The sequence below is a fragment of the Heteronotia binoei genome, chromosome 4, assembly GCF_032191835.1.
Source record: "Heteronotia binoei isolate CCM8104 ecotype False Entrance Well chromosome 4, APGP_CSIRO_Hbin_v1, whole genome shotgun sequence".
Taxonomy (NCBI): Eukaryota; Metazoa; Chordata; class Lepidosauria; order Squamata; family Gekkonidae; genus Heteronotia; species Heteronotia binoei.
In genome coordinates this window covers 25,093,076-25,116,648 of record NC_083226.1, presented here as the reverse complement: position 1 = coordinate 25,116,648, position 23,573 = coordinate 25,093,076, and the positions used below count along the sequence as shown (strand labels likewise).

Genomic DNA, 23,573 nt, shown 5'->3' with positions numbered 1-23,573 from the left:
CTCATTTTGTAGCAAGAACTCCTTTGCATATTAGGCCACACACCCCTGATGTAGCCTGGAGCTTACAGTAGGTCCTGTACTAAGAGCTCTGTAAGCTCTTGGAGGATTGGCTACTTCAGGGGAGTTCCCGCTACAAAAAAAGCCTAATATGCAAAGGAGTTCCCGCTACAAAAAAAGCCCTGAGAGTAGAAATGGAGTGTGAGTGAGCAGAGCTGGGGGAGCGTTGTGGAACCTCAAACACCCCAAGTTTTGGATGGCACCAATCATCTCTGCATGTTCCTGCATGAACAGGCCTGCCCTGGATTTGTTTCTTGGTCCAGCTTATGCAGGTCAGAATGAAAGATCTTTATATAATCTGATGGCGAATCAAAGTTATGCTTCCGAAATGATTGCTTCTCTGCTCATCCAACCATTATAATGGAGAAAAACCATCAGGCACAGAAAAGCACACTTAAAAAAATTGTTTCCATTAATTATCTAGAAAGCAAAATACTCGACGGAAATTATACGCTGTTATCACTTTACAATTTACAAACACAACAAATATTTACCTTGAAATTTACATGGGGTATTGGTCTTTCAGTGTATTTTTTTGCATGAAATATGGCCCCTTTTTTACTTTACCGTCATTCACAGAGCGACACACGATGTGTACAGTTTTCCATCAGGAAGTTCCCCCAAGAAAACTCTCATTCAATTTCGCCAAGAAACTGACGGGCTTTTTCTGTATTCTCACTTTCCTTGCTTGTATATTCTTATTCATTTTACTGGTTTGGGTGTTGTTGTTTTTTGCCCCACACGTGGTTTGCTCCCTCTAGTGGCCAATTCGATATTATATCGACTCAAGTCCAGCATAAAACCCTGCAGTTTTATATTGCATGCAATACTGCATTGACCACCAGAGGGAACAAAAACCATGTGGAACAGACACCCCCCCCCCCAAAAAAAAAGCAACAAGAACACACAAACAAGGAAAATGAGAATGTGGAAAAACCCAATGTCACAATTAAAAAAAAACACTACACAGATCAGAGCAGCTGAAGAAGTTTCAGGGACTTTGAAAGAGAAGACAGATCTGCGGAGGCTAAATACTGACAGCAGAGCCAATCTTCCAGTTCGATATTCCGCTCTGCATCCACAGCCCTCTCTGCAAACTTCATCATGAGCAAGGCCCGTTTCATGTCCACCCAGTTGTGAAGCGCATCGTGAAGAGCCTCCTGGTGGTTATGAGTCTGTTCTGTTAAGTCCTTCCGGGGTCCCCAGAGCAGACACTGCAGAATCCGCTTTGCGTCAGTGATGCGGATTCGTTTGATCGGGTCTGCTTCCAGCAGCAGGTGAGCGAGCTGCTGGAGCCCTCGAGAATAAATAGAAAGGTCAGGGAGCGGGGGGAGGTCGTCCGGGCTGTACTCCTGTTCCCTAAGCTGGGCCTTCACTTCAAACGGGTTGGGCTGGTGCAAAAGCTCGTAAATGAGGATGCCGGTTTGGAATTCATCAAACTTTTTATACTGGGAAGCGGACACGATCTCGGGAGCCAGCCGGGCCTGGTTCTTTTTCACTTTGGACTCGGTGGGCCCGGATTTCTGCTTGGCTTTCAAGAAGTTGCTGATGATGAGCCTGGGCAGAGACTTGTCCTCTTTGGTTCTTTTGCAGCCGGGAGATGGTCTGCAGTGTACCAGCAGCAAGTTCTCCAGGCAAAGGTCTCTGTGAATGACGTTGTAGGCCTTCAGATGCTCTAGCCCGTTGCAGAGCTGCAGGAGGAGGAAACAAATCCGGCGTTCGTACAACTCTGGCTTGGCTTTGTGGAAAGCGATGGCGTCTCGCACGAAGTCCGCGGCAGTCTGGTGGGGCACTTCGCGGGTGATGACGACCACACAGTCCTGCTCGGAGGCAGTGCGGGAAGGACACTGGCTGTCCACAGAAGCGTTTTTCAGCATGCTGGAGGGCACAGACGCCACAAAATGCCCACAGTCCTGCTGGATGTTGAAGTGAACTGGGACGGAAGGGCTGCAACACGATGTGGCCATTTTAGTGTCTTGAGATTTACAGATCTGTAGACAGAAAGCAGAAACGTGACAGAAACAACAGCTGAGGCAGTCATTCAGAGTGGGGAGATAAAGGGGAAAAAAATTGGCTTCGGAAAAACATGAATGCTCTCAGCAGTGTCTGAGCTACCAGTCTGCATGTAAGCCGGCGATGACAAGACACTTAAGCTAGGGAGCCATCGAGCTGGTGAAGGGCAACCCTGAGAGCAGTGCTGTCTGCACCTGATGGATAAATTGGACAGGCTGAGGAACAGGGTCAAAGTCTGAAGTTTTATAGGCCCAGGTAAAACTCTATTGGTCCCTTGTGTCATGTGATGCCTGCTGAGCAGGTGACTGTAATACCATGTTCAGCTGCTCAAGGTCGTAGCCCAGAGATTAAGGCATGTGATCTGTCTAACACAAGGGTGGCCAAACTGTGGTTCCAGAGTCACATTTGGCTCTTTCACATATATCGTGTGGGTCTCAAAGCCTCCACCACCCCACTGACTGGCTTGGAAAGCGCATCTCTCTCTTTAAATCACTTCTCCAAGCCAAGCCAGCCAGTGGCTTGGAGAATGCATTTAAAGTTAAAGTTGCTTTCTTTCCACCTCTCCTTCCCTCTTCCATCTGTCTTCCTTCCGGTTCTCAAACATCTGATGTTCATGTCTTGAGGCTCTCAAACATCTGATGTTTATTCTATGTGGCTCTTACGTTAAACAAGTTTGGCCACGCCTGGTTAACAGAATCCCTGATATGAGGTCCATATTCAAACGCCAGATGTCAGATGTCACCACTGCAATACCTATTTTTAAAGCAGCTATACTACTCTTTTGGTTTTTTTTTAAAGAAAACCAGTCAAAGTGGCGTGCAAATCTAGAATCACCGTTAGATAGAAAAACCTGAACAACCCCCCCAAAAATGTGTAGTAGCAGGAAAGGAAAAGACACCGGAGCCTAGAAAACATGCAAATTTAGAAGTGAAAATAACCCCCCAAACCCTGACTTGAAAGCGGAACTTAAAAACAGCTAAAAATAATTATAGCCACCTGGCAGAAGCAACCAACTGGATGGAAACTCTTAATTTGGTGTGCGCGTGTGTATGTGTTTTTTTTAACCTTTCTTTGGTCTCCCAAACACATCTTTATGGCAGTTTGGATGCAGGAGCTGAGGGAACACACCCAAACTGTTTGAATTTTCACTTCATTCCCGCCCCCCCCCCCCATGGGTCTATAACCAGTCAGGGCAGTTTAGGGAATATACATGTGTAGAAATCAATGCAAAACAGCCAAACCCTAAATATAACTAGTTTAATGCTGAATATGAGCCTACTCATGCATTCAGAAGTTTGGAACATGGCAATTTGGGACAGGGCCTTCTAGGTGGTGGCACTGCGGTGTTAAATTCCTGCCCAGGAGTATTGTTTGGCACCATCTCTGTTAATGTTATTTAGGCAGGTGGCATACCACTGAACTGACCTTCTGCTTCTTATCTCAGCTAGTTTCGGCCAAGGAACCAAAAAGCAGACTAGAGATGAAAAAATGTAGATTAAAAGTTTCCTTCTTTATTAAACTTCTTTAGGTTGGGTTAGATTTAGGAATGGGTTCCCTGATCTGGTGGTGGGAAGTTACATCCTTCCAAATCTTGAGGCAGCGCTGTCAAGCTGTTATATTTACTCAGCCTTTTAATGGGGTTTAAGCAGCAGGCGCTGTCTTGGGGAGATGGCTTAATGGAATTTATGGTATGGTCATTTGGAACTGTAAGATGCCTCCAACAGCAAGGGAAAGGCAGGGGCAGATACATTTTAATAAAAAAAATTTTTTTTTGAACTGGAGCAAACTGTCTCTCCCCTATGCAAACTCCTCTGCCCATCCTGGATCTTCTCATGAAGGCTATTTACAGCACACTGGCTTTGTCATACTGTACAGACACAAGTTGTACACAGGGCTTTTTTTTTGGTAGCAGGAACTCCTTTGCATATTAAGCCACACCCCCTGATGTAGCCAGTTCTCCAAGAGCTGTATTAAAATTTTATTGGCTGATGCCATTCCAGACGTTACCCTTAAGGTGGCTACTTTCATCTTTTTAGCAATAAAAATAAGGAAGACGATAACTATGGCCACCCATACAAAAATTTTGGCCAAGTTATAGCCTCATTCTGTCACATTGTTTTATTATATATGTTTTAAATCTTGTTTATAGTACAGTATTTTGCTATGTATTTTTTATGTTTTAATTTTTATGGTTGGAAGTAAACTGTATACTTTTTTTTGGGGGGGGGGGGGTTCCTGGGTTGTTATGGCCTATGGCTACAACAATAAAAATACTCTGACAATAAGTTCTTGGAGGATTGGCTACATCAGGGGGTGTGGCCTAATATGCAAAGGAGTTCCTGCTACAAAAAAGGCCCTGGTTGTACACGCACGGCACCAGTCGTCCCATTCCCATGAGATCCTGGAAGCAGCATCACAAACAGAAAGAAAGTTACATTGGAGGGTGGGAGAGAACCATTGGGCTTTGGGATACTTGGGTGTGAGAGAGGGAAGCGTTGATGTTCACCAAGATAGGCTGGTGTATACATACTCAGGACCATGTGCATCCAAGCCCAGGGCCAGCGGGATGATGGAAAGTGGGCCGCAGCTTAACAGAATCCCACAAGACATCTCCTCTTGCATACACAATCAGAAGTAACTACATGCTTGGTAGTTGCCACCCCGCCTACCAAATCATTGCCCTGCTTGGCTGGAATTCTGGAAGACATGTTTAAATCTCAGTGATCCATGAATCATCCTCAACCCTAGAGGAATAGAAACCCTCCTTAGGGACTTTGGCTGGGAGGGCATGGGAAGAGGATCAATGTCGACGTGTTGATATCACCAGCCAAAGCCGGAAGTGACATCATCAAAGCTATAGGATTTTCCCTATCTCTATGGTTTTTTAATGGTTTGGACTGCAGTCCAAGCTCTGCTCACGACCTGAGCTTGATCCTGGCAGAAGCTGGGTTCAGGTAGCTGGCTCAAGGTTGACTCAGCCTTCCACCCTTCCGAGGTTGGTCAAATGAGTACCCAGTTTGCTGGAGGGAAAGTGACTGGGGAAGGCAATGGCAAACCACCCTGTAAAAAGTCTGCTGTGAGAATGCCGTTGGTGCTTGCACAGGAGACTACCTTTACTTTTTATGCTTTTTACTCCAGTGCTCCCCTATGCACCTAGATAGTTTGTTAAACAATGGCAATGAAGAGGCAGGTGTCGCCATAGTTCCTGTGCTTCTGACTGCGCAAGCAGAGGTGTGCTAAGTATGTTTTCCTCTCTGCTCAAGCACTGCTGGATCCAGGTCGTCAGCTGGCTGTGCCGGTTTTCTGTTTGCGTGGAGTTTTTAAACGTGTTGGAATAACCAGAGCTGGAATCCACTACCTCCAGTCTCAGGAATCCACTACCTCCAGACTATTCTGCCTTCTCACAGCGTTCAACCGCCTCCTTCTCCAGCATGTGTCGTGAACACACCTTCAGTAGGTGTAACTGCCATTTGCCCCTGTCCATTCCTTTCCTCGTCCCCTGAACTACGTTCTCAGAATGCACAGAGATGTTGCAAATAAATAAGTAAACCCAAATTGTAAGCTCTTTGGGGGCAAGGATCTATTTTTTTTTTTTTTGCTCATTTTGCTGGGTAGAGATAACAGAACCAGTTGTTGTACTCAAAAGTCAACAAAGACTGCAATGCTGGAGACTCAGATCCAAATCCCCCACTCTGCTGTGGAAGCTCTCTGGGAGACCTTGGGCCCGTCAGTCACTCTTGGCCTAACCTACCTCACAGGGTTGTTGTGAGGATAATATGGAAGGGGGGGAGATGCAAATCACCCTTAGCTTCTCGGTGGGAGGGTAGGATAGCAAAAATATTCAACTTTGTGAGCTACTGGCATTGTGAGCTTCTGCATAAATTAATTTGCATTGAGGGCATTTTTCCTGAGCCAGAGGCTAAAAAACTGTGAGCTAGTTCACACGAACTCAGCTTAGAGGGAACACTGGATAGGAATGTATTGGTGCTTGGGAGGGGCAACAATGTGAGGACTTCTAGTGTTCTGGCCCCACTGATGGACCTCCTGACGGCACCTGGGTTTTTTGGGCCACTCTGTGACACAGAGGTAGTTTTCGCACTCACCTCCAGCCGGCGCGACCCCCCTCTTCACCGTGCAGGATCTGCGCGAATTTCGCACTAAATGCCGTGGAGCAGCCTTTTGCGCCGGAAACTCCCGTCGCAAAAGCCACTCAAATGTAAATCGCCAAAAAGCAGTTTGGCGTTTGAGTGGCTTTTGCGCCGGGAGTTTCCGGCGCAAAAGGCTGCTCCGCGGCATTTAGTACGAAATCCGCGCAGATCCTGCGCGGTGAAGAGGGGGGTCGCGCCGGCTGGAGGTGAGTGCGAAAACGACCAGAGAGTTAGACTGGATTGGCCATTGGCTTGATCCAACATGGCTTCTCTTATGTTCTTACTAAATAAAAAGCCATTTATTTTCGGTGGCACAATAAAGTAACAAAGAATCAATCCTGCCTGTGTTCTCTCTCCTTGCTGGGATCAATATACTAGGCCTCGCCCTTCATTTTCTAACCTTGGGTCACAATTTTCGGAAGTGTCTAAAAAGTGTTGGGGGGGGGCGCTAATGTCTGCCACCCCGCAAAGACCCCCTTCCCCTTATGCTTCTTTCTATAAGAACTGTTATCAGAGGAGAAATACCTGACCCTGGGTTGACATACTGGCTCTGAAGCCTTGACGCAAATCTGTATGGCTACAAAAAGGGGGGAAAGCACAAGGAGGGGGGGGGCGGGGGAATCAGGCCTTTTCTCTACTCTGTGGGAAATGCTTCAGCCTTCAAATCCTGCCTTGTTATTAGCCGTCCTTGACCGTGAGGAGAATTTTTTTTGGGAAAAAAAAGCTTCAAGAAAAAAGGAGCCTGGGTATTAAGCGGAGATGGCCTGATGCCCTTGATTCCCCCCGCCTCCCTCCTTCATATCATATAAATTGTTTGGATAAAGCAATAGAAAATCAGGAGAGATTCACAAAGATCCGCCAACAAAGCAATTTATTTCAGGCTCTTTATATTTAAGGTCAGAGCTGTTTCTCTGGAAGCCGCTGGATACACAGTTTTTTTAGAGAAAATATTCCATGCCTGGGGATGAACAGAGGCTGAAAAACAGATATGTTTTAATGGTGCAATGCCATCTAAGAATGCTTGTTCAATGCCACTGAGACTTCAAGGAAGGAGGGGGTTCAGTAAGCTACATTTTCTTAGGCACAGCAGAAGAGGTCGAACACCATACAGAATTCCAAGGGCAGCAATCAGTCTTTCGGCCTGTGATCCCATGCCCAGTTAGACCTCTTCAGGGTGATGCCGTCACGTCAGTGATGTTGCACGGCAGCGTCCCTATTTGGGTGTGAGGCCCCCCAAAGCATGGGGGGGCCCTACTGGGACCTGAGAGTTGGCAACCCTACAATGGACTAGGATCTGGGAGACTCAGGTTCAAATCCCAGCTGTCGTGGAAGCTTGCCGAGCGCAACACATCCTCTCTCTTAGCCTAACCTACCTCGCAGGGCTGTTGTGATGCTAACATGAAGCAGGGAAAACCCATCTCTTCTGCTCTGAATTCCTTGCAGGAGCTACAAAAACGTACTGGATATATCTGAAGGCAGATGGAAGCATTTCTTAGAAACTTAGACTGATTTCGCACTAGGCTTGTTTCAGACTCGGAGTCTCCCCCCACACAGCGTGTCTGTCTTATTTCACATAAGCTGCCATGGGGCTGTGACTTGCCCCGCTTCTTTCCTGTAGCAAGTAAGATCCTCTGAAAACTGGTTTCTGTTTGCTGTGGGAAAGAGGCGGGGCAAGTCGCAGCTTGTGCGAAATCAGCTTTCTTCTATCACTGTCTGCTGCTTCTCACCAGTGTTCCCTCTAAGCCGAGTTAGTGTGAGCTAGTTCACAGTTTTTTAGCTTCCGCCTCACACATTTTTGTCTTAGCTCAGGAAAGGTGGCCCCAGAGCAAACTAATTCATGCAGTAGCCAAATTGCTCACTCACAACTTTAATGCCAGTGGCTCACAAAGTGGGATTTTTGCTCAAAAGATTTAACAGCTTAGAGGAAGCATAACTTCTTACCTGGTCATTTCCTCCCAATTATGGTAAAACATACACAGAAACTACCAATTCGAGGGGGGGGGGAGGGCTGGGGGAGGGCAGGGGGGAGAAATGGTGTATGGGGACTTTAGGGTTGAACACACGCACACACACACCCTGGTTGTCAGTTCGCTCCTCCAAATAAGGCTATCTACCCACTGCTTTTTAGATGTTCAATGGAGACCCAGATTCTCTCAGATTTTGGCAGAGCATTTAGTTAACACTGAAACAAAACATTGGAATTGAGGGTGTTTTGGCTCTATTTCTCCCAAATCATGTTCACCAAGCTGTACGTGAGAAAGACGACTAACAGCATCTTGGCTCGAAAGAGATGACAGGAACTTAATTCCAGCTCAGAACTCTCCAGTTGCCAGGCCTGTTGAAGCCTGACTCCAGGTGGCAATCTGTTCTGTGGCTGTTTTCATGTCTTCAAGCCCTTTGCAACAATTCCCCATAGGAAGAAAAGAGAAATAACTCGGGCTTGCTGAAGTCCTGAAACCGCTGTCGATCTGAAATATTTCAGCGATGAAAATGAAAGCATTCCTGCAAAATTGCCTAGCGACTTATAGAACTCGTGCAAAGCAGGCAAGCTCGCAGGCTTTAGTTTTTTGGCCAGGCTTCAATGTGCCACTGTCTGCTAGCATCAGACAATAAAGGCACACTCTGAAATGGAGGGGGGGACGACACACGTGTGGTCTGCAACCCGCACAAAAAGAGGGTTGTCTCCGTCCCTCACAGTCACGCTCTTGTCTCGAGGAAGCATCTGCCAGGAGTCAGAACCGAGTCAACGAAGATAAGTGACAGGAAGGCGGGTCTTCCCCTTTGTCAACCAGCGTCGGTAGAGACGGTGCTTCGTGCGGTGCATTGAAAATGAGTGCCCTAACTAAGACACAACAGTGTGAGGAGAGAGACGGTGGAACTGGGAAACTGGGCAGGCTTCAGACTACAGTAAAAGATTTGTTTCAAGGAACTACAGAGCATTCATGGTCTTCCCAAATTTAAAAGAAAATTGTAGGTTAATTTTGACGTCAGGTTGCTGACAGCATGAAAGGGGGAGGGGGAGGTTCTATAACAGATGCTATGTGGGATGTTATTTACCAGGTGAGATTATCTGCCTCCATGCCATGAAAAGCCAGTTTGGTGTAGTGGTTAAGTGTGCGAACTCTTATCTGGGAGAACCGGGTTTGATTCCCCACTCCTCCACTTATACCTGCTGGAATGGTCTTGGGTCAGCCATAGCTATCGCAGGAGTTGTCCTTGAAAGGGCAGCTGCTGTGAGAGCCCTCAGCCCCACCCACTTCACAGGGTGTCTGTTGTGGGGGGAGAAGATATAGGAGATTGTAAGCCACTCTGAGACTCTGATTCAGAGAAAAGGACGGGGTATAAATCTGCAGTCTTCTTTTTCTTAGCTGTCCATCTCTACGCTTTAGACCCATATTAAAGGAACAGGACACTTTTTCTCCACATACATTAGCTTGAAGGTAAGGGCAGTCACCATTGGGTTTTGTATTACTCTGCTTGCTCTTCACCAAAAAACCGACTGCAGTCCTACATCAAAAACAGGACAGCACACCACCCTGAAAAGCGCTGAGAAAATAAGGCTGCAATCCTATGCACACTCATTTCCCACTGACATCAGCAGGCCTTACTTCTGAGTAAACATCTGTAAAAGCACTATGCAGTCCAATTGCTTCATTTTAAAGCAGCTGTGATCCTGAAGTTTTGAGACAATGGGCACATATATGTTAAATGTGTTTTTTTTTAAAGGTTAAACCTCATGCTTAACTAGGCTAGGGCTGCAAAATTCAGCTCTAGCAGTCTGTTTCATTGAATTTATGCAGAAATCTGTGACCACTGAAAAAGCTCGTTAATTAGCACAAAAGAGATCTTTATGGGGAGCTCAGCAATTCCCTTTGATTCAGCCTTGAGGCACAATCAGCCGGAAATATCTCTGATGAAAGTGAAATGAATTAGAGCCGCACCAAATCCAACTGGCACAAACAAGAGTAGCTATTATTTTTTAAGTAACAGGCTTTGTTTCTGTGCCTTGACCAGAACCCCGACACACCACAATTCAATGGCAAGGCTTCCTTCGCCCCCACCATTTATTTCCAGCCTTGGAAAAAAAGGAAAAGCATTGCCTCCTAATCAAGGCTTTTTTGGTAGCAGGAACTCCTTTGCATATTAGGCCACACCCCCTTGATGTAGCCAATCCTCCTGGAGCTAACAGCGGACTATGTACTAAAAGCTCTATAAGCACTTGGAGGATTGGCTGCATCAGGGTTGTGTGGCCTTATATACAAAGGAGTTCCTGCTATTAAAAAAGCTCTGCTCCCAGTATTCTTTAAGCCAGGCTATGGTTCAAGGGGCATGACAGCGGCTGTCTAGGCTCCCTATCCTGAAGCCCTGCAGGGCCGCTGCCAGTCAGAGTAGACAATATTGACTTTGATGGACTGAGGGGGCAGTTTTGAGATTCTGAAATTTGGAGACAACAGACTGGTTACACCTCATGATGAACTTAACAAGAGCAGCAAAATTCAGCTCTAGCACGAAATTCAGCTTTCTGTGCCCACTGCCTGTATCTTTGGGTGGGCCCGGTGTGAGAGAAATCTCCGCTGAACTGTGCCTCAGAATGTTCATTCACTAGTCTTTGGTGCCAATCGAACATCTTGTGGATTACAGGGATTTTATGAGTCGTCGGTTGTTTGTGCTTCATCAGACAGAGAGCTAGAGTCATGCGTCTCTCCCTGCCCTACTCTCCTACACCTGTGCTGCGAAGGTTGTTGTGGCAACCGGGCACAGCTGCACCCTCTTGGCAGGGTTCCAGCCTCCTTACGAAAGGGAAGGAAGCCGCAGCCATGCTGGGGAGCAGACACTGTAAAAACACTGCTTTCCCTCCAGTCCTCGCTCAGATCCATTCCTCAGAGCTGACCCTTGGCCTGACTTGGGATTTCAAGTTTACCTCAGTGAGAAATTTCAGACTTAGCTTGTTTCCTGAGATCTAATCTCTTCAGGCAGCTGTCTGTACTAGGTTTTGAGGGGCTTGATCCTGTCAACAGGCAGGCTTGTTATATCACCAGTATTTTGCCTGAAGTGAATTTGGCTGTGAATTGGGAGTTTCGCCTCAGACAAAAGATCGGAGGTATTTCTAGGAAAGCCAAAGGTGATTCCATCTGACTGGCAACATTTTGCACACAGGTTCTGGATACTCCTTGATTGACATAGGATTAAGCTCTAAGTGAAATTTAAAGTGGTGCCCTTTGAAAATGAACAAAATTTAGATATAAGTCTTGAGGCCAGTAGCGCCTTTGTGATCAACAACAGTTTCCCGATATAAGCTTTCAAGAGTAAAAACTCCCTTCATCAGATAGGAGTAGGAATGGAAATCTCTGAACCATTTTATTCCAGCTAGAAAGTGGAAGGGGTGTTGTAAAGAATACTTTTAAAGGATGCAGAGATACAATGTATATTGTAATCAGTTTGATCAGAGGAGAGGGGAAATGCATTGGGGCAGAAAATTAGCATCTACAGTGAGGTAAGAATCCTATGTCCCTATTCAGCCCTGGTGGGGCCATTGTTCTGAACTTGTCAATTAACTCAAGTTCAGCAATCTCAGGTTGTTCACACAGAATAGCTTACCGTTCACTCCCTATGTTCATCTTTAAATGGCCTGAAGTATCTGAAGAAGTGTGCATGCACTGAAAACTCAACGCTTTCAGTGCATGCATACTTCTTCAGATACTTCAGATATTCTTGAGATATCTGAAGAAGTGTGCACGCACACAAAAGCTTATACCCAGAATTAAACTATGTTGGTCTTAAAACTGGACTCAAACTTTGTTCTGCTCCTTCAGACCAACATGTTACCCACCTGAATCTGGACTCATCTTAATTCACTTGTACATATCTGAGCAGCTCACATCTCCCTTCCCCTTGACCTTTTGTTTGAGAACTGCCACTTTCTCTTGAAATTTTTCTGTTTGAGAACTGACACAGATTTCAAGGGAAGCCAAAGGAACAAACAAGAGGCCTGTTTCTGTATGTTTTACCAAATACCTCCAGGTTGACACCAGATTTCCTCTGGTGAAATGCAAGTAAACTTGGAGATTCTCTCTCAGGCAAAACTTCTGAGGGATAAAGAAAGCCAAATGAGACTAGTCACATTTCTATGAAGGACTCCTTGCATCTCTAGGCTGATAACAAATTTGGCCTAAGGTGAAATTCAAAGCAAATATGGTAGCTCCTCCTCTAGTCAAACATCTGAGGGAAGCCAAAAGAGTTTTGAGAAACCTTCTGAAATTCCTTGGAGGGGAGGGCCTTACACACCGAGTATTGGACTGGCGAAGTTCTTGACAACAGATCAGAGCAAAAAGGCACAAGGAAGGCATTACAAAAGGTGTTCCCAACCTTTTTAAAGCCCGTGAGCACCTTTGGAATTCTGACACAGGGTGGTGGGTGTGGCCACAAAATGGCTGTCACAGGAGGTGGAGCCAGCCACAAAATGGCTGCTGTCATTCCCCGTCAGTCACACAAGATTCTTGTGTTGTGGTGGCATTTGCTGCCAAAGCAACATTTAAAAAAACTCTTCACACCAATCAAATATTCAATGGGCAGCCAGAAGAAGGGCCCGCGTGGCCCCACTCATCTTCTCAAAAAACTTGGCAGACGCCAAGAAAACTATCAGCAAGAGCCGTAGTGGTCCACACTGGGGACCCCTGCTTTACAAAATGGCGACTTGCAACTACGTACCTTGACAGCATAGGTGCTGGAGGGGTCCTTGGCACAGGTTGCGCAGTAGTAGATGGCATCCCCTGAATCGCAACAGGGTTTGTTGCAGGTCAGTTTGAAGAGAGACCAGTTGTTCTCATTGAAATGCAGTTCACTCTTCTGCTCGCGCATAAAACAGTCTTCGCATTTCGCAACAAGGCGGCGTAGGGACTCTGCATAGAGCCCTCCTAACTTAGCATACACCCCTTCCTTGTTATCAATGTTGCTGAGGAGGTTGTGGAGTTGAAGGCTGGAACCTGAGGGAACTTGGATGGACATATTGTGTTGGGAAGAGGAACGAGGTGGCAGATTTCTGTCCTGGGTGCAACAGATGTTGCCATTCTTGCCAGAAAGCGGAAACGGGGAATGGGTTCCTTTGAAGGCGTTTTCCAGCGACTCGGAAGACGAAAACGTTCTGTGGGTAATTCCCAAATTGGAGTTGAACCGAGTTTCTTCACGGATACAGACGTTGCTTTCTGACTGACTGAAGTTCAGCGTGGGGCTTCTGGGAATTGCTGCTCTAGCCGGTGAGGTCGGGCCCCAGTAAAAACCATCAGGCGACGACACAGCTCTGCTGACCGTCTTCTTTTGGGGCAGCGGGGGTGGCTGCAAGGGTATGCAATGTGGCCTGTCTTGGCTAGAATACGCTGCGACATGAGCTGAAGGAAAGATATGCTTCCCCGTACGAGTCGGTGAATGCAGACTAGCTTTGCATGACTGTCCTGAAACAGAGGCAGAGAAAAAACCGAGTATGTCAGAGATTCCCAAACATCCCACCAGCATGGATAAATAAAGATGTTTTACAGCTCAAGGCCTGATATCTTGTTGCATCTAAATAGGTAAGCACACAAATAAAGGATAACTAAGTAAAGACTGAGAACCTCATATCCGAGGATTGATCCAAACATTATTTCTGCAGCAAGGGGACTGGGACCAGGTGAGGCTTGGGGATCCCCTGGAATTACAGCTCATCTCCAGACTGCAGTTCCCCCTAGAGAAAATGGATGCTTTGAAGGGTGGCGTCTATGGCATTGTACCTCACTGAGATCCCTGTCCTCCTCAGGTTCCACCCAAAGCCCCACCCCCCGCAACTCTACCGGGACAGTGTGTGATCTAGTATTTTTTGTAAAGAAGGACCATCGGGGAGAACTAGAAGGCCAGAACAGCCCTGGAAAAGGACTCCCTGATGGAAGGGGAAGGGAAGAAGCCACCTCACTGAGGCTCCTACATGGCTTACACCCAGGGGTGGAATTCTAGCAGGAGCTCCTTTGCATATTAGGCCACACACCTCTGAAGAAGAAGAAGAAGAAGAAGAAGAAGAAGAAGAAGAAGAAGAAGAAGAAGAAGAAGAAGAAGAAGAAGAAGAAGATATTGGATTTATATCCCGCCCTCCACTCCAAAGAGTCTCAGAGCGGCTCACAATCTCCTTTACCTTCCTCTGATGTAGCCAATCCTCCAAGCGCTTACAAAAAAACCCCCTTGTAAGCTCTTGGAGGATTGGCTACATCAGGGGGTGGCTTAATATGCAAAGGCACTCCTGCTAGAATTCCACCCCTGCTTGCACCTGCCTGCCTTATGTGGAGCAGGGGCTTGAGGTTGTCAGCTTCCAGGTGGGGCCTAGACATCTTCCAGAATTACTAATGAACTCCAGACAACAATGATCAGTTCCCTTGGAGAAGGTAGCTGCCGTAGAGAATGGAGTGGCATTATATCCCACTGAAATCCTTCTTTTTCCGCTTAACTCACCCATCCCAGATCACACCTCCAGATCTGCCGTAACTTCACACCCTAGTGCTGGCAGCCCTTCACTGCAAGGGAGGGTTTCTGCTATAACACAAGTTCTAGAATTTTTAATTTTTTTTGCCATCTACGACGTTTTTGCTTGGGGTTTTATCATTTGTTCACTTGTTACTATTTTCACACCAACAGCCAACCACCATATCTGATCAGTTTATGGATAAGACCAACTAAATGAGGAGACTTTAGAACAATAGCCCAACTGGAGCTGCTAACCCTGAAATAGCACATTGTTCACTGTGTGACCATAAAACTAGTCATTTTTGTTTCCCAACCATTAATAGTGTTGGGCTTTTGTTCAGAAACTCCACTGGTCCGTTACGGTCTATGTCTTGTTTGTGTATGAGGTTTATCTAGGGTGGGATCAAGGCATTTCAGCTTTCTTTCCGTAGGGAGAGAGATAATGGTGTTCAGGCAGCCCTGAGATCCCCCACAGTTTAAAATCCACTTTGGACTTCACTTTTCATCAGCTCTCCTTCAGGATAACAGGCTACAGAATTCTCCCATTTTTATCCTCCCGATGATCCTGTTACATTGCCTGAGAGCCAAACAAGATATGAAGGATTTGGTCCCCTTGGGTCGAATGGGTCTGCTGCAGAACCCCTACAGTGTGAGTGGGAAGGTGACCCACCCACCGCCAGCTCTCCCCCACAACTGATTTTTTAGAACCCCTCAGTGCGGTTTTATGACAGGAGATGCCTCCAACTGACAGGAAAAAAATGCCTTTACAAAATTCAGGAGGGAAAGTGCAGGCGAGGGAGGGTTCAGCTCCCCCAACCCACGGTGCACTTAAAATTACTATTTTCCCCCAGCCCTCCACATGTGGCTTGAAGGCATCCATGTAAGTTGGCTAAAAGTGGATTTTATTTGGCTCAGAGAGGTCTCTACAAGTCCAAGATTCTCCCAGTATGGAGGTAGCAAATGCCATCAAGTTGCCAATTCATGGTGACCCCTGTAGGATTTTCGAAGTTGGAATTAGTGGTGATTTGCCATTGCCTGCCTCTCTGCAGTGACATGGATGTCCAGGGCTTTTTTTGAGCAGGAACGCACAGGAATGCAGTTCTGGCTGGCATAGTGTCAGGGGTGTGTGGCCTAATATGCAAATGAATTCCTGCTGAACAATGGTGATGTCAGGGGTGTGTGGCCTAATATGCAAATGAGCTCATGCTGGGCTTTTTCTACAAATAAAAAAGCTCTATGGACGTCCCTGGTGGTCTCCCAACCAAGTACCAATTTAGAGCCGACTCCACTTTACCTCAAGACCCGATGAAGTTAAACTGCCTGTTGTAAACCCCAATATGCTTGGATACCAGCAATCTTAAAACTGAAGCATGGATGTGGACGTGTATAAAAGCCCGAAAAAGTTTCCAGTTAAGCCTTACAAACCTTTTTTTGTAGCAGGAACTCCTTTGCATATTAGGCCACACACCCCTGATGTAGCCAATCCTCCAAGAGCTTACAGGGCTCTTAGTACAGGGCCTACTGTAAGCTCTTGGAGGATTGACTACATCAGGGGTGTGTGGCCTAATATGCAAAAGAGTTCCTGCTACAAAAAAATGCCCTGTTACAAACTAAGCACACTGTAACCCCTGTATCCATACTGTATGCAGTACCCTCCAAATGAGTAAACAATGTTTTTGGAAATGGGAGTCCAGCAGTGTACATTGTTTGGAAGCGGGGGGGGGGGGCTCTCTATTGTAGAACTGGGCATCGGTTGCCAAAGAACAGGAGAGCTGGAACTGAATAAATATTTAAACAATGAGGAAACCCACGTGAGGGCTGGCGGGAGGGCATACTTGCTCAGCAATACTCAGAAAAAGTTTGCTTGGCTGCCATACTTTATCCTTTGGAAGGGTATGCAAGATACATATTATAGAGCAGTTCCCCAAAACGTTTGGTAGCTGAGGCACATGGTTTTTGCAAATTGAAGCTGAAAGTCTACTTCACTGTCACATCCCCAAAGTTTGCTTTAAGAGAATGTTTAGGATGAAGGACTGCCCACACCCGAAACGGAGCCCTTGCTTCCCTTGTTTCTGTACAGCTCCGGTGTGCCTCTGACTGCAAGCCGGAAGCAGAGCTGCCTTCGCAGACACAGAGGAACAGCCTCCTCTGTTTGCAGAGAAAAGCCATCTCTGGAGGAAGGATCGCATCACACTCAGCAGAGGGGCAACAGATTACCTGCAGAGACAGGCCAACATTGAGGATTCTGATGCCCAGTCGGCAGGCCAGCATGGCAGTGGGCATGCTCAGATTCTGGCTGCCCCCCCACCCACCGACCCCACTCAACCCCCAATGTTCCCTCTAAGCTGCAGAATTTTGTGAGCAAAAATTCTACTTTGTGAGCTACTGGTATTAAAGTTAGTGAGCGACTGCATCAATGATTGTGCTCTGGGGCCATTTTTCTGAGATAAGACAAAGACATGTGAGCTGGAGGCTAAAAATCTGTGAGCTAGCTCACGCTAACTCAGCTCCCATAGTTCCCATAGTTTTCCCCTGTCACAGATATAAACAGCTTGGGATGGTGGTGTTATGGCTTCTTTCAGCAGTAAAAGAACAGGAAAAGAAAGGATTTAAGAGCCCTTCCTCCTACCCTCCCAGTGGGACAGGTGGATAGCAGAATGTATGGCAGGGGTGTCAAACTCATTTGGTATAAGGGCTGAATCTGACAAATGAGACCTTGTCGGGCCGGGCCATGTCAGACCGGGCCATGTGTGTACCTATTTAAGATCAGGTAGCAGAGACATAAACTTTATAAAGGACACAGACAACCACAATTAAAGAGGGTTTTTTTAAATAAACTTAAAAACATGCTTAAAACATTAGCACTCATTGGTCTTAAAGGTGCTATCTTTGTAGCTCTCCCATGGGATCCAGGGAACTGGTCAATGGAAGCTCTGGCTCTTTCCTTCCTTCCCCAAAGGATGAGGAGGAAGAGGAGCCTCAGTCAATAGAAGGAAGAGAGGCTTGGCTCAGTAGCTCTGCTGTGAGATTGAGAGAGCCTGGCAAAGCAAGCTATCCCTCCTCCCCTTCCTCCCCAAGGGAGGAGACTCAGCCAATGGAGAAAATAGAGGTTTTGCTCTGTAATTCCTGTGTGATTGAGCAAGTCTTGCAAAGCACGATGTTATGCAGAAGGAAGCAAGAGAGAGGGAGAAGGAAACAGATGACAACCAGTTGCTCAGGGACCTGATTCAGCCCCCGGCCCGCATGTTTGACACCCCTGATCTATGGGAATGAGGTTGTGGCTCTGAGACTGGTGATACTATGAATCCAGCACTGACTGCTGAGTGCTTGTGTCTCCCCTCTCTGTCATACCTACTCAATTGCACATCAGCATATATACATAACGTTACAAATGCTATAAGCCTTCAATATAATCTCCTCCCAAAGGACCCTGACCCAGATAGCCCTGGCAAGCCTGATCTTGTCAGATCTCGGAAGCTAAGCAGGGCCGACCTTGGCAAGTACTTGGATGGGAGACCTCCAGGGAACACCAGGGGCATGAGGCAAAGGTAGGCAATGGCAAACCACCTCCAAAATGTCTCTTGCCTTAAAAAAAGTCTAGCTCGCCACCTAGTGGTGTATAACACTAAAAAAAAGAGCTACCAGACAATCTTAGGATCTCCTGGCTATTCTATACACAATGCCATACAATCCTTCTCCTTTCAAAGGAATCTGTGAATTGCCACCATGGAACTTCCAGTTAACTTGCTGGAATGTGAGTGCAAAATGTCGCCCTGTGCAGCGTGCAAGCAGGGCTTTTGGTGCTCTGCTGAGCCAGTTGGCCCCTAAGCTGCTGTCCAGTTTGCCTGCCTGACTGCTATTACAGATGTCCTAAGCTGCCAGTGGCCACTCAGCTATGTGCCCCAAGCCACTGGCCAGGTGGCCCCTGCAGGCAAGCCCTGAATTGTTGGTTGGCCTGGTGGTGTAAGCCGTGGCGCTGGGGCCAGTGGCACGGCAAAGCTGTCCACTTTTGGTATCCCTGCTTCCCCCTGCCCTGCCTAGTGGGCAGGCTGCCTCTAAGCACTAGACGGCTGCTCAGGCAAGTCGTCATAACCCACACCTAAACATCCAAAAAATGCGTCTACCTCCATTGCTGAATGTGTTGGTGTCCAAATGCAAACTATCCGTGGAGCCAGCTGTGAAAGTGACGTGAACCGCCTGGAAAGGTGGGCTGTGGCTATCTGTAGCGTCGCCGCCGAGCTTCTCCAAGTCAGAATTGCTCTTGTTCATTTTCAAAAAATGCCTGAGAAAGGGAAACAGAAAGAATGTCAGGCGTTCATAGAAGAGACACTTTGCACCAGGACTGGAAGACTGCAAGTATGCCTATGCTGGGATCCAGTACAGGGGAGCTTTTGAGGCAGTTCATTTGGTCTCTCTCGTCTCCCCTGCCCAGAGCAATGAGCGGCAGGAGAGCAATGAGAAATCAGAAAAAGGCAGCTATACAAACAATAGAAGATATGGAGATACATTAAACTGCTGTGCTGTGAAAACTATGTAGGTTTGCGCTCGTTCAATGCGTGGGGAATCTCTTGTAAGTTGCACTGGGCAGTCCGGCAGAAAAACAGGAGACAAATGGAAGAAACAAACTAACAAAAAAAACCCCAGTTATTTTTGAGGATTCCTTGCAACAAGGCTGTTGCTTATTGGTAAGACAGTAGACCAGAGTTCCCCAATATGGTGCCATGGGCACTATCATGTTTTTAGAAAATGGGTTGGGCCAAATGGAGCTCCTGCTCAGCAAAGCTTCTGATTGGCCACTGGAGATCTGATTGGCTGTACAGACTCCAATAACGCTTTGGTGGCAGCAGGGGTAATTTCATTAAAGAAAGAGGTGCTGGAGCTCATTAGCACAACTCATTTGCATATGCCACACGCCCCTGACATCACCGGAAGGTGTCCTAAATTATATCAGCTCAGCATCTACCTTTAAATGTTTCTTGAATTACAGTTATCATAATAAAACCTTACTCCCATCAGACTTTTTAAATGACTTTCTCCTATGTAGCTACAGTGACACGATGAAGATTTCCATCTGTCTGCTTTATATGTTTTGGTTATTTTCCCATTTTTTTTTGTGGGGGAAAATATTAGAAAGTTTGTCAAATCTTATTCAGCCAAATTTTCACCTGATTTGAATAATAGAGCCCGGAAGCAAGTATCTGAGGGGTGAGGTAAGAAAGAAAGAGCACAATAAAATTTAGAGATTTTGGAGCTCCCGTCCTGTGAGCTCCCGCCCAAAATGAGGACTTTGTGGTAGCCATGTGTGTCTTGGCTTCCCATAATGGCCATTTTGTGGCTGGCTCCACCTCCATTATGTGGTTGCATCCACCACCTGGTGTCAGAATTCCAAAGGTACCCATGTGCTCAAAATACTTGGACTCCTGGAGCAGACAATCAAAATAGTTATCTGAGAAAAAGCAAGGGGCAACACTTACACACAAGAACATTTACTTTATGCTCCAGTGTGTCTCAGTGGGTTTTTTGGGGGGTGGTGAATGGTCTTTGTGATGTCTCTCCAGCAGTGCATTCAGCTTCCCTCACTAGCTATCTGCACTGCCTTTTCCCACATCCACACTCCCCGTTTCTGCACTGCAGTTTTTTGCATATGCAAAAAACCAGATCTGTGGACTGTACAATTCCTCATGTACGATTCCTCTGCTTCCTGCCTTCAAAAGGACTATTCCCTAGTTTTTGAAGGCAGAGAGCAAATTTGCTCATTTTCTACTCGTGCAGTTTCTAAACCACGAAAATGACCAAATTGGGTTGACAGTTCATTAAAAAAAATATTCACCCCTAACAGGCAAGCTATCTTTCTGATTAAAAACTAAAAGAAAAGCCCCTTCAAAGATTAAAAACAAACCCTGAGATTTCTTTATTGGATAGCTGAGGATCCCCCCACAAAAAAATACCAAGAAAATTGTGCAAAATTACTGTGTTACCACTATTTCTAAAACATATATATACTGTGGACATAATTGGGCATTCCACCGGTGCTACACCAATGATATGATGACAGGAGAACACAATGCTATTTTCTCACATGCCTGCTCAGTTATGCATCAGCCTCGTTTTCCCCAGCTCCTAACACATCATCTGCACTTCTCTCAAATTCAATGGAACTTACTTTCCACTGTAGATCATCATGCCCCTTGGATTCGCCAGAAGCTTTACATGCAACATTTATGTATGATGCTTTCCCCAAACAATCTAGACTAGAACAGTGATATTAATCTTAGACCCAAATCAGATGCATGATGGGAATTCTTTTATGTTAGGAACTCTGGGCTATTTTTTAAAACTTAATTTTCAGGTATGGAGGAGGGATTCCAATTAGGATCCTGGGGAAGAAGGAAGGCAGGTGGTCAGGGTCAGAATCACACCCTCCCCACATCTGGCACTGTTCCCCCCCTAAACCCAGCAGTTTTCTGCTGCTGAGTTTTTTCCCTTTTAAATTATCCGTGTAGGTATATCACTATTTTTAAAAAAACCCAGCAGAGGCAAAGGAAAGAAATGGTGGATGGGGAAAAGCACAGAAAAGATTGCTCTGCAGAGATTCAATTGCAATGCAAGGGAAACAGAGAACTGCCCCTGGAATGCAGAGGCGTCCTAGGGTTTTCCTGCTCATAGCTCATGCTGGTAACTGCTCCGCTCCACTTGCAACAACCTCTACAGATCCATGGTAAATTTTACTTCAGGCAAAAATACTGGTAACAAGCTCATTGCTTTTCTCAGTCAGAAAAAATACACCCCAAACTATGAAGTTAGTTGCACATTTTCCCCGAATGTCTATTTCTTCTTAGAGGAAAAGGGAACACCATAGAACACCTCTCTCTTAATTCAGATTTACTGAGGAAAATGCAAGAGCCAGGGTGGCGTAGTGGTTAAGAGAGTCAAACAAGTGCCTGGGAGATCCAGATTCAAATCTCCACTTGTGCCAGGGAAGCTGGCTGGGTAGCCTTGGCCCAGTCCCACACTCTCAGCCTGCCCTACCTCACAGGGTTGGTGTGAGGGTAAAATGGGGAGAAAGGTGGGGTATGAATGAAGTAAACAAATAAAAATAAGTAGAAATAGGACCCATTTCCCAAGGACAGGGGTGTTTCTTAATGTCAGCAGTGATGCAAACAGGGAAAACGAGGTGCACATTTCTTCTTTGCCACAATGCTATGGAAGTGAAGCCTCCATCAATTTCATCAAGCTTAGTTCCCAAATAATTCCATTTTTCTATGCTGAGTTTATGACCCCAGGGTTGTCATCCTAAGCATCTTTATTAAGGATGTCCAGGGCTTTTTTTTTTTGCAGAAAAAGTCCAGCAGGAACTCATTTGCATATTAGGCCACACCCCTGACATCACTATTAACTCACAAAGCCCAACAGAAACCTATCTGCATATTAAGTCACACTCCTGACATCACCATTGTTTCACACAGGGCTTTTTTTTTGTAGAAGAAGCCCTGAAGGAACTCATTTGCATATTAGGCCACACACCTGTGACACCATACCAGCCGGAACTGCGTTCCTGTTCAAAAAAAGCCCTGAAGATGTCAGTCCCAGTGAAACTTCCTTCCATGTAAACATATAAAGGATCTAGCTTTAAAGAGTGTTGGATACATTCGTAATAAAAATCAAACTTCATCGACATCCCTCTCCTATACTTTTTGGAGTCTTCCGACACAAAGGGAGCGTGAATCTGGATTTTTTTCCTCCTCCCTCACCTGCGTCTTTAGGCAGAACCGGGTCTACATGTTTTTTGAGGGGGGGGGCAAAATTAAAAAATGACGCCCCCTTATGGGCCATTCTATCTTATGGTCCTATGGAATACAATGAACTCCATACCCAATTTGGCGCCCCCCCCTCAGTTGGCGCCTGGGGCAAGAACCCCCCTCTGTCCCCCCCCTAGACCCAGCCCTGTCTTTAAGGGGGGGGGACAATAAAAAAGGTCACTCCGCAGCATTTCAGACGCCTCTTCAACTGTGTCTCTTTTTTATTCATATGACAATGGGGATCAGCTTAGCACAATTAAAATGTATGAGGGCAAACAAAAGACTATACACCTCGGAGGGTTAAACAACCTTAACAGGGTGTGCAGTTTCATGTAACAGCACAATAGCGGATGATTCAGAGGTGTTCTTTTCTTTAATTCATACCTCCAGCAGGCTTTCAGCTAGACAAAAATGTGTGTGAATCAAATACCAGGGGTCTAGATGACACCACGAAGATCACTGAATTAACAAACCTCAGGAATTTTTCCAGCATAATTATATTTTCCCTGCACTATGAATATTGTACCTTGATGCAATTTCATTATTTTCCCTCTTAAATTGATGCAGCTGTCAAATACCATCATCTTATTTGTCCCTCCAATGAGTAAACTGATTTCTGGAATCCTTCTGGGCTTATAACTGACATCTTCAATATCTGAACACGGCAGATAAATTCATGACGCTTGGAGCCCTTGAAGATTTACCATCGGGTGACAGGACTTCTTCCCACGGCGTATGATTTCCACACCTCCCCCTTGCTGCAACCCGAAGTGTCCCCTCAAGGGCTACTCCTGGGGGACAGGGTAGGGTACCCCCCAGAACAACATAGGAGGCAGCCCCAGGAGGAGAGAATCTGCAAAAACCACCACCGCATCATGCACATAGATCTCTTTGATGGGATTCAGCCCTATACTGTACAGCCCTGTATAGCCCAAGCCAGGTGACCATGCAGTGGCTCGGGAGCCACATATGGCTCTTTCACACATATTGTGTGACTCTCAAAACCCCCACTGCTCATCAGCTGGCTTGGAGAAGGCATTTATCTCCTTACATCACTTCTCCAAGCCAAGAC

At 46.2% G+C, this 23,573-nt stretch overlaps 1 protein-coding gene across 1 annotated transcript in view; it reads right to left on the bottom strand.

Annotated features, from left to right (window-relative positions):
- Positions 1 to 404: 404 nt before the first annotated feature.
- PRAG1 (PEAK1 related, kinase-activating pseudokinase 1) overlaps positions 405 to 23,573 on the bottom strand; it is an 86,285-nt gene continuing 63,116 nt past the window's right edge. Inside the window, exons 4-6 of the mRNA XM_060236962.1 lie at positions 18,827 to 18,984; positions 12,927 to 13,666; positions 405 to 2,048 (exon numbers count right to left, since the gene is read on the bottom strand). Of these exons, the coding sequence (XP_060092945.1) occupies positions 1,029 to 2,048; positions 12,927 to 13,666; positions 18,827 to 18,984 (1,918 nt within the window). The 3' untranslated portion in view covers positions 405 to 1,028. The remainder of the gene's footprint in view (positions 2,049 to 12,926; positions 13,667 to 18,826; positions 18,985 to 23,573) is intronic.